General features: G+C 40.8%; 1 protein-coding gene across 1 annotated transcript in view; it reads left to right on the top strand.

Moving 5' to 3' along the window:
• scaf4a (SR-related CTD-associated factor 4a) overlaps positions 1–17,429 on the top strand; it is a 117,649-nt gene that overhangs the window by 39,310 nt on the left and 60,910 nt on the right. The window contains exon 2 of the mRNA XM_070893330.1: positions 4,476–4,559. Within this exon, the coding sequence (XP_070749431.1) occupies positions 4,476–4,559 (84 nt within the window). The remainder of the gene's footprint in view (positions 1–4,475; positions 4,560–17,429) is intronic.

Genomic DNA, 17,429 nt, shown 5'->3' with positions numbered 1-17,429 from the left:
TTTAATCAAGTCTCAATACCAGATTTGTTTAACATTAGCATGGTCGAATTGAACACAAGAAAATGTGATGACTAATTTATTTGTCTAAGCATGTTTAACTGCACTTTCAAACTAATGATTAAAAAAAACACTAGTAAAAGTATTTTTTCCCAGGTGAGAAAGAACCACAGATATATTTCTAAATAACACACATTTATCACAAACATGGTAGTTTTATTTTATAGATACATTTTTGTCCAATGCAGGAGCTGTATAGCCAAGTTATATTGAGATTCTGTCCAAAACTAAATTTTATTGAAAAAAGATTGCATTTGTGGTGGTCTCTCTCCTTCCCCACCCTATCCAGTACCTTTTTTGATGTGCAGGAACAAAGGTATGCTGTATGCCACCCAGCGCTTAGACTTGTAGATTCTTTTAGGTGACCTGTGATACAGGGTCAAATGTAGTAGGTGACCTGTGATACAGGGTCAAATGTAGTAGGATCACTTGCATCTTTTTATGATGGTGGAAATAGTACAGAAGTATGAGAGACTATCTCCACTACCTATACATCTTGATAGTAAGTTAGTCATGATAATGGAGTTGCATGGCAATAAATAGGTGAGATAAATAGAAGTTGGAAGAATATTGCCAAGGGAATTGTACAGACATGCTGCTTGGATTCTCTTTCTTCCCCCTCCCCCATGAAAAATATGCAAGCAAGTTGGCCTGTGTTGTGATGGCTGCATTGTTACATTGGCAGAGTGCAAAGCTTTTTTTTTAATGTACACTCCTCGTACATCTCTAACAAATTTTGACCGGTACTTAACCAGCTCTCTTGAATTTGTTGATAAAACCAGCCCATCTTCCTCCTTTGGAAGACCATTTCATACATTCACCAACCTCTGTAAAGTAGTTAAATCACCTTCCCTATTTTAACTTTGAGGCTATGCCATCTTGTTGTGGAATTTGTTATCTTAGATAAATTCTTTAGGGTCTTGAATACTTTTGAGATCACCCTGAGCTGCCTTTTCAATGTAAGCAGCTTCTGCATTCTCCTTACAACTCAAATGCCTTATCTCGCTATCAAAGGACTATTAGTCATCCTTTGCATTATCTCCAAAGCATAAATGTCTTTCTCATAATACTATGACCTAAATCAGAATTGCTTCTTGAGATTTATGCTATGTCCCTCTGGTTGTACAGCCCCGGATCTTATTTGCTGGTTTTACCGTGGCAGTACCCCAAAATTGCTCTCCTGTGTTGTGCCTATAGAATATAATGTTGTATTGTCACTGTATGTTATAATTTATCAATGATTTTGCACATTAAATGGCACCTGCAACTTTTCTGCCCACCTCCCCTATCTAATCAAGTACATCTGTATTTGATAAGCTTGTTCCCTGTTGCTGCTGCCCCTCTCAGTTTGGTATCATCTGCAAACTTGAAGAATTTAGTTCCTGTTCTCACTTACAAGTCACTTATGTACATTGTAAACAACAGCCCCAAAACTGATGCCTGAAGTGAGTCAAGTTGTCTCCTGTGCCAATACAACCACCATTTGCTTCCTCTGCATCAGCCAATTTTTGACCCATTTCAGAAACATTTCACCTGTAATCCCTTCCAACTTTGTGGACCAATCTATGTGACGTTGTAAATATATTAAAAATCAAGTCTGTGTGCTTACTGTCAACTTTTATATTATAAATAATGAAAACTTCCCATTTAAACTTCCACATTGTAATTACACCCTTTCCTCCAACCCACCTATATTTTCCAGCAGCAGGAGGGTGTAATTGCAGTGTGATAAGTTTATATTTGCAGTTTCTATTCTAAATGTGCATATAGCAATTTGTAATGAAATGTAAAACAATGGCAGAATGCAAGAATTTAAAATAGGGACTGAGTTACGTCAGCATACCTTGGTCTCTTTATTTCCTGATCTCGAACCTTGCTTCACTTGAAGATTACACGTGGTCTTGTACAGTCCAATGGGAAATTTACCTCAAAGTATTAAAAAGCAGGAAAAAAATTATAGTTTTGCTGGTTTTTCTGACCTGGATAACAAGGCCTTTTCTCATTTAGCATCATCTGACTTCTCTGTGCCCCTGTTTAATCCACTTCTCTACAAAGCATACCTGAGCAACAAACTTAAAGGGCTAGGCCAGGAGCTACATAGCTTCAACTCTAGCTAACGATTGCATCTGTTTCCCAGATCCCAGATTACCCATGAGCAATGCCCACAACATAACTGTAAATTGTTGATGAAATGGCGAACATCAACAGTATCCTAATTCCAAGCAGCAGGGATCTCATCTTTTGATATTTCAGCAAATCAATTCCATTTCAAAAATACCAATATAAATATTTTAAATTTATACTTATTTGGAGAATGTAATTAGGAAATGTTTAGCATTTTTATAAGAGTAGACAGTTGCAGAGGCTCTACTGGTGGCTCAATGAATAAAGGCACAGCACAGTATAGTACAAAACCCCAAATATCAGAAGATTGTCAGATGGACTAATGAACTATATTATGAACCAATCGCTGCTGGGGCACCAATTGGGCTGCTACAGTTTGTCTCCACTGTGAAGCAGGAATTGGCCAGTGTTGTAATTTCCACTTAATTTGATTGCTACTTAGTTTTGGATGTGTGAGAACAAGATTTGCTTCAGCTCTGATGCCCTCCATAGTATATGTGCACACTTTGCAATTTAGTTCTTCAATCCTTGTGCACATGTGCATTTTAATGTGTAAAACTATTTGAATAGTTAAAAACTTTGGGTGTGATGAGCTATATGGTGTATACGTTTAAACTAATTAATTATCACAACACCTTTTGGCTATAATAGCAAATTTTTTTACTAATGCTTGCTTGAGTTACTATTAGCTCTTTAATTTTCCTTTTGAAATTCAGTACCACAATACTTCGTTTTAATTCAATCCTTTTGCTACTGATTCATTACCAGGACATAGATCCGTTCAGGTGGTTAATGGTTGAGTATTTAACCATTTACTGAGTGATTGACTAATATTGAGATTAATATTTGAGAACCAAGTAAATTTTATAGTGTAAATATGTACTTGGAAATTCATTTTGTGTTACATGTGCATATTCTAGAAGTTGTACAGATTACTTGATTAACCTGCTTGCTGAACACCAAACTGATGACTGATGACAATTTACCACCAAGTATTGTCGGTTGGCTTTGAGTTTTTTTCCTTTACAAAACCACAAAGTAAAATTTAACCATATCAGTTATATGTAAAATTCTGCTTTAGAACTTTAGTCTCACATTTTAAGATCAAATTGACCCACCCTTCTTCCCTGAGATCAAAATCTGATGAGTCTGTTTTGTCTTTGCAACTGTAAATTCAATTTCCTTTTGGTGAATATTCATTGAAAATAGTTTTTTATTGGAATTAACAGGGTGTGATTGGTTTTGTATTATCTGTTCATTGAGTAGAATCTTGGGAATTAATTTTTGAGATCTATCTTTTTCTTTGAAAAATTTATATAAAAGTCTTAAATTCCCCACAATAGATTTTTGTTTGTTCAGTTTTCTAGATACATCACAGATAAGCCTAGTTCTGCAGTTTTTACAGCCACATGTTGGGATGATTGAATAATAATGCAGTTGATAGACCGGCTAGATTTTTTTTTGTTATAATTGTACTTGAGATATGATTGGGAAGATCATTTATTATACTTTGGTTTTAATTATCTAAGTGTTTGAATTATGTCAATCTTATAAATGACCAAGTGTAAACACAATAGAGATGGTTTCTTAGAAAAGCAGTTGATGGGAACTACAAGCTGCTGCATGAAATTACACAATGGTATTTTTAATGTTAGGTGAAAACAAATGTTTTCAATTTCATTTAGTCGTAGTGATGAGGCTTGTTGCTTTTGTTTGCAACTGGCTGGTTATCAACATTGTAAAGTGCTGTTGGACTCTTAACTTGTGTTGTCCCTAGCCACGCGATTAATAACTGCAAATGTAAATCGAGCAAACTTTATATTACTGTTTATACTCATAGCCATCATAAACCTTGCAAATGGAAGGATCTACTTTCATGGTAAAAAGATGAATGCTGAATGGGGGTTTAATTTTAAGCTTCTCTATCTGTCACATGATTTAATGACTGGCGAGTGGATATGTCTTTTCAAAGTAATGTTACTGTTCTGCAACTGAAATACTGGCTAGATTTGAGAAATTGCCATTTTTCATACATTTGATACTTTACAAGAGGAAGGTTGTCCTTTGGTAGACATTTTCTGAAATGTAAGCTAATTCGCACTGTTTCTTTCTCTCCTGTAGTAAATAAATTAAGGAAACAGTGGCCGTGCAGTATAGTATTAATTAACGCAGAAATACACTGTATTCCTAGTGCATGATTATGGGGTGCTCCTGTTTGTAAAGTTCTAGTGGTAACCTAAAAGGAACTTGAGTTTAATGAACCATACTAATTGTGCTTTTCTTGTACATTTCAGCTCTTTTCTTTGATGGAACTCAAGCCACCCATTTCTCGGGCAAAGATGATCCTTATTACTAAAGCTGCCATCAAAGCTATAAAGGTAGGAAAATCACATGCTTTGCTTCATTTTATTCCTGCTTTTGTTTTTGTGCTGGTGTTTGTTTTTTGTTCCACCCGTCTGCATATCCCTTTCTGATTCTAGTGTAGACGAGGAGAAATGGATTGTATGTAGATGAGAGGTTCTATTCTCCCCTCCCCACAACTAATTCAACTAAGTACTCGAGGACACTTGCTGAGGAATGAACCATATTTTTTTTATTGCATTATACGTGTACTCTGAACCTATCAAGGATAAGTTAAAGAAACTCAAGCTTGCAACCAGAAAAAACCCAAGAATGCCACAGGGATTAATGTTGAGACTTTGCATTAACTGTTTCTAATTTACATTGATGACTTGCATGTAACTGGTGTAATTCTTAGATAATATCAAACTAGGCCATTGGTTGAGGGACAAATGAATCTGAAGAAACAGCCAAGGATTTACAGAATGGGTTAGACGCAAGTGACTGAACCAATGCACACAGGAAGAAAAAATACTGTCCTATATATTCCATGAATAATAAAGTAGTTAAAGATGAAATTGAAAATTTTGAAGGATGTTAAACCTGTTGTTTAACATGTACCATCACTGCAGAGTAGCAATCAACAAAGAAAATCTAACATGGAGCCATATAGTGAAAATCATGTACAAGTTGGAGAAAGTTATGTTTTGACTATTCGTTGCTCTGATCAGACCCTACTATGAGTACTGTGTCAGTTCTGGTCACAGCTACAATGGAGACATTCAAGCCTAAAACTTAATGGATAGAAGATTTGCAATACATCCTGAGCATCAGAGGGCTGAGTTATGGGGAAGTCTAGAAAAACTTGGCATTTTCAGCGTTGAAATGACTGGCCTGATAAAGCATATAATAGGATTATATAAAATAGTAAAAATAGTATATGAAAGATAAATCTAAAACACTATATTGGTGTAGATGACAGTATGGCAATTAGATACAAGTTTCAATTGGCGAAAGGGAAATTTAAAACTAATCTGCAATTTTTTTCTGATATTGGAGTGATCAATACGTGGAGTAGACTTCTGAACAGAAGCATTTAAGAAACCGTTAGATGTTGTAGTAGGAGAGGTATCTGTTCCTCCTTACTGGATGAATAAACTAGGATGAGGCGCATGATCTTGATCATCAGTATTGACCTTGTGATCTCTTGCATCGTTATTGGAAATCATCTGCATTAGTTCAGTTCTTTGTTCTCACAATCGACCTCAATTATGAGCACATACAGTCCATGCGATTAAGCACGGGAAAAAAAACTGCAGAATAGTTTTTAATAAAACAAAATCACCATACCAGTTTCCAAGAATTTATGAAAATTTATGGCTGATTCTCCGTTTAAGTCCTCTAGTTGGGTAGATTTCAATTGTAATAAGCAGAACCTTGATATTCTGCATCACACCGGAGAGATGTATGAAAGCTTCAGCCAGAAAACATTTGATGACACTATCAGAACCCATCCTTTGTGCAAATATTTGAACTCTGGCTGGTACTTTGCTCACATGTATAAATACAAATTAATTTTTCTTTATATTTGTTCTCTGGATGTGGGCATTGCTGGCAAAGACTGTATTTATTGTCTCTTGCTATTTGTCCAAAGAAGATAATAGGCCTTATCTTTGAACTGCTGCATTCCTTTTGGTGATGGTGTTGGGTAGGGAATTCCAGAATATTGAACTGGTGACTATGAAGGAACAATGATAAATGTTCAAGTCAGGATAATGTGTGATTTGGAAGAGAACTTGGAGGTAATGGTATTGCCACGATATTGCTATTTCCACGATATTTGAGCTGCTAGAACTGTTCTTAGTCTGTTCCACTTAGCACAGTGTGTCACTCTACACAATAGAGAATATCCTCACAGTGGAGACAAGACAAGACTTCTACCAAGTGGACAGAAGTTTCGACAACAGGTAGGTTGGTGAGGATGAGATTAAGTCAGTTACTTCCTCATATTGGTATTCTCATCACATGATACAGGCCCAGTCTGCCAGTTTGGTCCTTCAAACCTCAGCTAGCTTGGTCAGTTGCCAACCCACTCTTAGTGATGGACCTTGAAATTCCCCACCCAGAATACATTCTGTGCCCTTCCCTCAGAGCTTCTTCTAAGGGATGTTCAACTTACGATGGGTAATGAATCATAATTTGAGAGGTGATCAGCAGAAGTTATTCTTGATCTTGTTTGACTTGAAGCCGAGCGACCTCATGGGGTCCAGATTCATTTATAAGGGTTCCCTGGGTCAGTTGTGTTACTGTACCCCAGCATTGGAATATTGTTGGAGAAGTTTGGGATTTTTACTAATCGATATGATTCTGTATGTATGACTAGTATAGGTTGTTCTTTGGAGGACTTTGCTTTATTCTTATCCTGATACGATGCCTGGGTCATTGTAGTTTAGGACAATTCGGAGGGTATTAAAAGTCAACCATATAGTGCAGCACTGCAGTCGCATATAGGCCAACCTGGGTAGAGGTGAATAGACAACCTGGAAGCTTTCATGATTACTGTTCTCATGCTGGCCCAGAAATTACAAGACTTACTGAATTCAGTTTCATAATTAGCCATGGTGAGATTTAAACTGATGACCTCTGCTTGTCCAGTACCATAATCACTAGGCTACCATACCCATCGGTATCTCTACTTTTTGGATTTCTTGCATTGAGAATGAAAATCAGATCTCCAGGGAACAATGACTTGGGCCCACTGCTTAAAAATTCCATGACATGATGTCGGAGCTGAAGTTGAAAACCTTTGTCAACCTCAGTAAAACTCCAAAAGATTGTGCGAAGGTGGCTAAGAGGCATTTTGAAAGCTAATTGGAATTTGCTTGAAGGTAATTAGCTGAGCATTTACCTGGAACTAGCATTGGTGTATCCAATAAGTTGTTAGCCATTTACTTCAGCTATTTCAGATAGATCTCTGAGGAAGACCAACAAGTCTACCATTAAAGAAGAATGTCTGGCCGACAGACTCGCTTCCAGAGCCATTTGCCTATATAATTGATTGCATGAGGCTTGTACAGCTGTCAAAAAGAAACCACGGAACTATTGCAGATCAAGTATCTAATATATTGCTAAATAAAGGTTCAAATAGTGAAAGAATTGGTGCATTTGGTGTCTACAGGGAAGAATCTATTGAACACGTAATACGGAAAATGCACATTCAATTCAAGAACATAACCCCACTTCACAAAGTTCAACAGGGAGGCATTTTTTCCACATGCTCTAGCAACAAGGCAAGCTCATGAAATTATAATTTAGGCAGTGGTAGCACTCTAATCATAGAGGAAAACTGTGGGAATGATTTGTTTATATCTGACAATACCTGTTAAAAGATTACTCAGCTGCATTGTCGAAATGGAGGACATGAAAGGGACAATAATAACAACAACTTGCATTTATGTAGTGGCCTTTAATATAGTGAAATGTCCTGAGGCTCTTAACAGGAGCACAATTAGTCAAAAATTGACACTGAACCAAAGAAGGAGATATTTGAATGAGTGACCAAACGTTTGATTAAACAGATTGGTCTTAAGGAGTGTTAAAGGAGGAGAGGGGAAGGTGAAAAGATTTAGGGAGGGAATTCCAGTGATTAGGGCCTAAATGGCTGACAGCACAGCCCAATGGTGGGGTGATGGAGAGGGTGGTGGGCGGTGCATAAGAGGCCAGAGTTGAGGAGAAGCAGAGTTCCAAAAGGGTTGTAGTTCTTATCTTTCCTTGACGGAGCGAGACCTTTATCCAGTAGCAAGATATATAGACACATAGAGAATAAGTGCAGGAGTAGGCCATTCGGACCTTCGAGCCTGCACCACCATTCAATATGATCCTGGCTGAACATGCAGTTCAGTGCCCCATTCCTGCTTTCTCTCCATACCCGTTGATCCCTTTAGCCGTAAGGGCCACATCTAACTCCCTTTTGAATATATCTAACGAACTGGCCCCAACAACTTTCTGTGGTAGAGAATTCCACAGGTTCATAATTCTCTGAGTGAAGAAGTTTCTCCTCATCTCGGTCCTAAATGGCTTGCCCCTTATCCTTAGACTGTGACCCCTGGTTCTGGACTTCCCCAACATCGGGAACATTCTTCCTGCATCTAACCTGTCCGATCCCATCAGAATTTTATTTGTTTCTATGAGATCCCCTCTCATTCTTCTAAATCCCATTGAATACAAACCTAATCGATCCAGTCTTTCTTCAGATGTCAGTCCTGTCATCCCGGGAATCAGTCTGGTAAACCTTCGCTGCACTCCCTCAATAGCAAGAATGTCCTTCCTCAGATTAGGAGATCAAAACTGTACACAATACAGTTGGGAACCAGTGCAGGGAGACAGAGGGAAACAAAATGGAGACAGAAGCAAAACACAGAAAGGAGATGAGTAAAAGTGGAGGGCAGAGAAACCCAAGGCAAAAAACAAAAAGGGCCACTGTACAGCAAAATTGTAAAGGGTCAAAGTGTAATAAAAAAGCAAGCATGAAAGCTCGGTGCCTCAATGCGAGGAGTAATCGGAACCCAGGAGAGGGCTCTGAGCTAGTTAGAGTGGGTGGGAGCTCAGATGAACAGGACCCCAAGAAAGAATGCAAAAGGCAGGAGGCAACAGAGCAGAGTAGCACTGGGGTAAGTGAAAACCACAAGGTGATAGGAAGGGACAATATGTATGAATATAAAGGGGCTGCAGGAGGGGTCAAAACTAAAAATCATGGTTTAAAAACTAGTATTAAAACATTCTACCGAAACACAAGCAGCATTCGAAATAAAGTAAATGAATTGACGGCACAAATCATCACAAATGGGTATGATTTGGTGGCCATTACAGAAACGTGGTTGCAGGGTGGCCAAGACTGGGAATTAAACATACAGGGGCATCTTACAATTCGGAAAGATAGACAAGAAGGGAAAGGAGGTGGGGTAGCTCTGTTAATAAAGGATGATATCAGGGCAGTTCTGAGAGATGATATCGGCTCTAATGAACAAAATGTTGAATCATTGTGGGTGGAGATTAAAGATAGTAAAGGGAAAAAGTCACTGGTGGGCGTAGTTTATAGGCCCCCAAATAATAACTTCACGGTGGGGCGGATAATAATCAGGGGAATAATGGAGGCATGTGAAAAAGGAACGGCAGTAATCATGGGGGATTTTAACCTACATATCGATTGGTCAAATCAAATCGCACAGGGTAGCCTTGAGGAGGAATTCATAGAATGCATACGGGATTGTTTCTTTAAACAGTATGTTACAGAACCTACAAGGGAGCAAGCTATCTTAGACCTGGTCCTGTGTAATGAGACAGAAATAATAAACGATCTCCTGGTAAAAGATCCTTTCGGAATGAGTGATCACAGTAAGGTTGAATTTGTAATACAGATTGAGGGTGAGGAAGTAGTGTCTCAAACGAGCGTACTATGCTTAAACAAAGGGGACTACAGTGGGATGAGGGCAGAGTTGACTAAAGTAGACTGGGAATACAGACTAAACGGTGGCACAATTGAGGAACAGTGGAGGACTTTTAGGGAGCTCTTTCATAGTGCTCAACAAAAATATATTCCTTGAAAAAGAAGGGCAGTAAGAGAAGGGATAACCAGCCGTGGATAACCAAGGAAATAAAGGAGAGTATCAAATTAAAAACCAATGCGTATAAGGTTTCTAAGGTTAGTGGGAAACTAGAAGATTGGGAAAATTTTAAACGACAGCAAAGAATGACTAAGAAAGCAATAAAGAAAGGAAAGATAGATTACGAAAGTAAACTTGCGCAAAACATAAAAACAGATAGTAAAAGCTTTTACCGATATATAAAACGGAAAAGAGTGACTAAAGTAAATGTTGGTCCCTTAGAAGATGAGAAGGGGGATTTAATAATGGGAAATGTGGAAATGGCTGAGACCTTTAACAATTATTTTGCTTCGGTCTTCACAGTGAAAGACACAAAAACCATGCCAGAAATTGCTGGTGACGGGAATGTGGGAAGGGAGGACCTTGAGATAATCACTATCACTAGGGGGGTAGTGCTGGACAGGCTAATGGGACTCGAGGTCGACAAGTCCCCTGGTCCTGATGAAATGCATCCCAGGGTACTAAAAGAGATGGCGGAAGTTATAGCAGATGCATTTGTTATAATCTACCAAAATTCTCTGGAATCTGGGGAGGTACCATCGGATTGGAAAGCAGCTAATGTAACGCCTCTGTTTTTAAAAAAAAAAAAGGGGGCAGACAAAAGGCAGGTTAGTTTAACATCTGTAGTGGGGAAAATGCTTGAAGCTATCATTAAGGAAGAAATAGCGGGATATCTAGATAGGAATAGTGCAATCAAGCAGACGCATCATGGATTCATGAAGGGGAAATCATGTTTAACTAATTTACTGGAATTCTTTGAGGATATAACTAGCATGGTGGATAGAGGTGTACCGATGGATGTGGTGTATTTAGATTTCCAAAACGCATTCGGTAAAATGCCACACAAAAGGTTACTGCAGAAGATAAAGGTACGCGGAGTCAGAGGAAATGTATTAGCATGGATAGAGAATTGGCTGGCTAACAGAAAGCAGAGAGTCGGGATAAATGAGTCCTTTTCGGGTTGGAAATCGGTGGTTAGTGGTGTGCCACAGGGATCGGTGCTGGGACCACAACTGTTTACAATATACATAGATGACCTGGAAGAGGGGACAGAGGGTACTGTAACAAAATTTGCAGATGACACAAAGGTTAGTGGGAAAGCGGGTTGTGTAGAGGACACAGAGAGGCTGCAAAGAGATTTAGATAGGTTAAGCGAATGGGCTAAGGTTTGGCAGATGGAATACAATGTCGGAAAATGTGAGGTCATCCACCTTGGGGGGGGGGGGGGGGAAAGCAGTAAAAGGGAATATTATTTGAATGGGGAGAAATTACAACATGCTGCGGTGCAGAGGGACCTGGGGGTCCTTGTGCATGAATCCCAAAAAGTTAGTTTGCAGGTGCAGCAGGTAATCAGGAAGGCGAATGGAATGTTGGCCTTCATTGCGAGAGGGATGGAGTACAAAAGTAGGGAGGTCCTGCTGCAACTGTACAGGGTATTGGTGAGGCCGCACCTGGAGTACTGCATGCAGTTTTGGTCACTTTACTTAAGGAAGGATATACTAATTTTGGAGGGGATACAGAGACGATTCACTCGGCTGATTCCGGAGATGAGGGGGTTACCTTATGATGATAGATTGAGTAGACTGGGTCTTTACTCGTTGGAGTTCAGAAGGATGAGGGGTGATCTTATAGAAACATTTAAAATAATGAAAGGGACAGACAAGATCGAGGCAGAGAGGTTGTTTCCACTGGTCGGGGAGACTAGAACGAGGGGGCACAGCCTCAAAATACGGGGGAACCAATTTAAAACTGAGTTGAGAAGGAATTTCTTCTGGGAATGAAAGGTTATGGGGAGCGGGCGGGTAAGTGGAGCTGAGTCCACGGCCAGATCAGCCATGATCTTGTTGAATGGCGGAGCAGGCGCGAGGGGCTAGATAGCCCACTCCTGTTCCTAATTCTTACGTTCAAGGTGTGGCCTTAACCAAGACCCTGTACAACTGTAATAAGACCTCCCTGCTCCGATACTCGAATCCTCTAGCTATTAAGGCCAACATGCCATTTGCCGCCTTCATCACCTGCTGCACCTGTATGCCAGCCTTCAATGACTGATGTACCATGACACCAAGGTCTCGTTGCACCTCCCCCTTACCAATCTGTCACCATTCGGATAATCAGCCCTCCTGTTTTTACCACCAAAGTGGATAACCTCACATTTATCTACATTATACTGCATCTGCCATGCATTTGCCCACTCACCTAACCTGTCCAAGTCACCCTGCAGCCTCTTAGCATCCTCCTCACAACTCTCTCTGCCACCCAGCTTAATGTCAACTGCAAACTTGGAGATATTACATTCAATTCCTTCGTCTAAATCATTAATGTATATTGTAAATAGCTGGGGTCCCAGCACTGAACCTTGCGGTACTCCACTAGTCACTGTCTGCCTTTCTGAAAAGGACCCGTTTATTTCTACTCTCTGCTTCCTGTCTGCCAACCAGTTCTCTATCCACGTCAGTATATCGCCCCCAATACCATGTGCTTTAATTTTGCACACTAATCTCTTGTGTGGGACTTTGTCAAAAGCCTTTTGAAAATTTAAATACACCACATCCGCTTTACTAGTTACATCCTCAAAAAATTCTCGAAGATTTGTCAAGCATGATTTCCCTTTCATAAATCCATGCTGACTTGGACCGATCCTGCCACTGCTTTCCAAATGCGCTGCTATTACATCTTTAATAATTGATTCCAACATTTTCCCCACCACTGATGTCAGGCTGACCAGTTTACAATTCCCTGTTTTCTCTCCCTCCTTTTTTTAAAAAGTGGGGTTACATTAGCTACCCTCCAGTCCATAGGAACTGATCCAGAGTCTAGAGAATGTTGGAAAATGACCACCAATGCAGCCACTATTTTTAGGGCCACTTCCTTAAGTACGCTGGGATGCAGATTATCAGTCCCTGGGGATTTATCAGCCTTCAATCCCATCAATTTCCCTAACACAATTTGCTGACTCATAAGAATTTCCTTTAGTTCCTCTTTCTCGCCAGACCCTCGTTTCCCTAATATTTCCGGAAGGTTATTTGTGTCTTCCTTAGTGAAGACAGAACCAAAGTTCAATTGATCTGCCATTTCTTTGTTACCCATTATGATTTCACCTGATTCTGACTGTAGGGGACCTACATTTGTCTTCACTAATCTTTTTCTCTTCACGTATTTGTAGAAGCTTTTGCAGTTAGTTTTTATGTTCCCTGCAAGCTTACTATCATCTATTTTCCCCCTCCTAATTAAACTCTTTGCCATCTTCTGCTGAATTCTAAATTTCTCAGATTTGCTGCTTTTTTTGGTCAATTTATATGCCTCTTCCTTGGATTTAACACTATCCCTAATTTTCCTTGTAAGCCACGGTTGAGCCACCTTTCCCCGTTTTTATTTTTACGCCAGACTGGGATGTACAATTATTGAAGTTCATCCATGTGATCTTTAAATGTCTGCCATTGCCTATCCACCATCAACCCTTTAAGTATCATTCGCCAGTCTGTCCTCGCCAATTCACATCTCATACCGTCGAAGTTACCTTTCTTTAAGTTCTGGACTCTAGTCTCTGTATTAACTGTCACTCTCCATCATAATGAAGAATTCTACCATATTATGGTCACTCTTCCCCAAGGGGCCTCGCACAACAAGATTGCTAATTAATCCCCCCTCATTACACAACACCCAATCTAGGATGGCCAGCTCTCTAGTTGGTTCCTCGACATATTGGTCTAGAAAACCATCCCTTACACACTCCAGGAAATCCTCCTCCACTGTATTGCTACCAATTTGGTTAGCCCAATCTATATATAGATTAAAGTCACCCATGATAACTGCTGTACCTTTATTGCACACATCCCTAATTTCCTGTTTGATGCCAAACCCAACCTCATCATGACTGGTGGTCTGTACATAATTCCCACTCGCGTTTTAGAAATATAGAAAATAGGTGCAGGAGTAGGCCATTCAGCCCTTCGAGCCTGCACCGCCATTCAATGAGTTCATGGCTGAACATATAACTTCAGTACCCCATTCCTGCTTTCTCGCCATACCCCTTGAACCCCCGAGTAGTAAGGACTTCATCTAACTCCCTTTTGAATATATTTAGTGAATTGGCCTCAACTACTTTCTGTGGTAGAGAATTCCACAGGTTCACCACTCTCTGGGTGAAGAAGTTTCTCCTCATCTCGGTCCTAAATGGCTTACTCCTTATCCTTAGACTGTGACCCCTGGTTCTGGACTTCTCCAACATTGGGAACATTCTTCCTGCATCTAACGTGTTTAAACCCGTCAGAATTTTAAACGTTTCTATGAGGTCCCCTCTCATTTTTCTGAACTCCAGTGAATACAAGCCCAGTTGATCCAGTCTTTCTTGATAGGTCAGTCCCACCATCCCGGGAATCAGTCTGGTGAATCTTCGCTGCACTCCCTCAATAGCAAGAATGTCCTTCCTCAAGTTAGGAGGCCAAAACTGTACACAATACTCCAGGTGTGGCCTCACCAAGGCCCTGTACAACTGTAGCAACACCTCCCTGCCCCTGTACTCAAATCCCCTCGCTATGAAGGCCAACATGCCATTTGCTTTCTTAACCGCCTGCTGTACCTTCAATGACTGATGTACCATGACACCCAGGTCTCGTTGCACCTCCCCTTTTCCTAATCTGTCACCAGTCAGATAATAGTCTGTCTCTCTGTTTTTACCACCAAAGTGGATAACCTCACATTTATCCACATAAGGCAAATACATTACAGGATGCATCCCCTTTGTGGCCGGGATATCCGGGATGGAATCATCCGCATGCAGTCCCGGTGACCACAACCCCAATTCCACTTTTAACATTAGACCCACACCTTACATAGAAACATAGAAAATAGGTGCAGGAGTAGGCCATTCAGCCCTTCTAGCCTGCACCGCCATTCAATGAGTTCATGGCTGAACATGCAACTTCAGTACCCCATTCCTGCTTTCTCGCCATACCCCTTGATCCCCCTAGTAGTAAGGACTACATCTAACTCCTTTTTGAATATATTTAGTGAATTGACCTCAACAACTTTCTGTGGTAGAGAATTCCACAGGTTCACCACTCTCTGGGTGAAGAAGTTTCTCCTCATCTCGGTCCTAAATGGCTTACCCCTTATCCTTAGACTGTGACCCCTGCTTCTGGACTTCCCCAACATTGGGAGCATTCTTCCTGCATCTAACCTGTCTAAACCCGTCAGAATTTTAAACGTTTCTATGAGATCCCCTCTCATTCTTCTGAACTCCAGTGAATACAAGCCCAGTTGATCCAGTCTTTCTTGATATGTCAGTCCCGCCATCCCGGGAATCAGTCTGGTGAACCTTCGCTGCACTCCCTCAATAGCAAGAATGTCCTTCCTCAAGTTAGGAGAGCAGAACTGTACACAATACTCCAGGTGTGGCCTCACCAAGGCCCTGTACAACTGTAGCAACACCTCCCTGCCCCTGTACTCAAATCCCCTTGCAATGAAGGCCAACATGCCCTTTGGTGTTCCGCAGCTCTACCCATACAGATTCCACCTCATCTACGCTAATGTTCTTCCTTAATATTGCCTTAATCTCCTCTTTAACCAGCAACGCTACCCCACTTCCTTTTCCTTTCTATCTCTCTTTCCTGAATATTGAATACCCTTGGATGTTGAGTTTCCAGCCTTGGTCACCCTGGAGCCATGTCTCCATAATCCCAATTACATCATATCTGTTTACTGCTATCTGCGCAGTTAATTCATCCACCTTATTACGAATGCTCCTCACATTGAGACACAGCCTTCAGGCTTATTTTTTTTAACACTCTTTGTCTTTTTAGAATTATGCTGTAATGTGGCCCTTTTTGATCTTTGTCTTTGATTTTTCTGCCCTCCACTTTTACTTTTCTCCTTTCTACCTTTTACTTCTGACCTCATTTTACTTCCCTCTTGTCTCCCTGCATAGGTTCCCATCCCCATTAGTTTAACCCCTCCCCAACAGCACTAGCTAATACTCCCCCCTAGGAGGTTTGTACTGGTCCCACCTCCTCCAGAACCGGTTCCGGTGTCCTAGGACGACTGGAGACCTGCTCTGATGCATGGACCTAATGCACACACACATCGCAGTGTGGGATGTAATTAACACCACCAATGACAGCAGAATCCAATCGCTGCAGTCACTTGTGCTGGTGTCTCAAAAGGGTGGATGACCGACTGACAGAACAGCAATTCTCACTAACAACTTTTGTTGACAAAATTTGATACCAACCCCAAGGGATCACCACACGTTTTTAAAAAAAAAAAGTCCACGCACAGCCATCTTCCACCCCTGGAGTTCAGGACTGGAATATTGGGATCTTCATTGAAACATCTGCAAACTCATCCCTTTTGGTGTGGAAGCGAGTCATCTTCGTTTGAGGGACCGCCTATGATGATGATGTAGGGCTGGGAGAGGTGAGATATGTGGAAGGGCGAGGTCATGGTGACATTTGAACATGAGGATGAAAATTTTAAAATTGAGATGCTGGTGGCCCAGGAGGTAATGTAGGTTGGCAGCACTGGGGTGATGGGTGAACTGGACATGTTGCGAGTTAGCATACTTGCAGCATAATTTTAATGAGCTCAAATTTATGGAGGTTCGAAGATGCAAGGCCGACCAGGAGAGCATTAGAATAGTTGAGTCTGGAGGTCACAAAAGCATGGATAACAGTTTCAGCAACAGATGGGCTGAGCTGGAGTGGAGACGGGCAATGCTACGGAGGTGACAGTAGGCTGTTTTTGTGATGGAGAGCATATGGGATCGGAAACTCACCTGGGTCAAATAGAACACCGAGGTTATGAACAGTCTGGTTCTGCCTGAGACAGTGGCCAGGGAGTAGAGTTTGTGACGGCAATGGCTTCTGTCTGCCTAATGTTTAATTAGAGCAAATTGTGACTCATCCAGGACTGGAAGTTGGACAAACAGTCTGACAGCACTGAGGCAGTGGAGGGGTCAAGGGAGTTCGTGTTGAAATTATATCCTTTCAGTACGTGGCCTTCAGTACGAAGATTTTTTTTCTCAATGTATCAGAAGTGTACAAAAATTTGCATAAACATTAATATTTTAACTTTTCAGCTTGGTATGCACGCATTCACTAGTTGTGATGCAGAGAGTGCCTTTCCTGGTTCTGGACAGCTCCTTTTAACGCTGTCTAAACTTGGCAGAACATACCAAGAGACAATCTAGCAGCTGCATGCGGCGAGGGTTTACTTCCACAGGTGTATGAGAAGCTCCAGTCATTTACC

Source organism: Pristiophorus japonicus, chromosome 11 (assembly GCF_044704955.1).
Source record: "Pristiophorus japonicus isolate sPriJap1 chromosome 11, sPriJap1.hap1, whole genome shotgun sequence".
Taxonomy (NCBI): Eukaryota; Metazoa; Chordata; class Chondrichthyes; family Pristiophoridae; genus Pristiophorus; species Pristiophorus japonicus.
The sequence above is the reverse complement of the archived record's forward strand: the minus strand, read 5'-3'. Positions and strand labels throughout refer to the sequence as shown.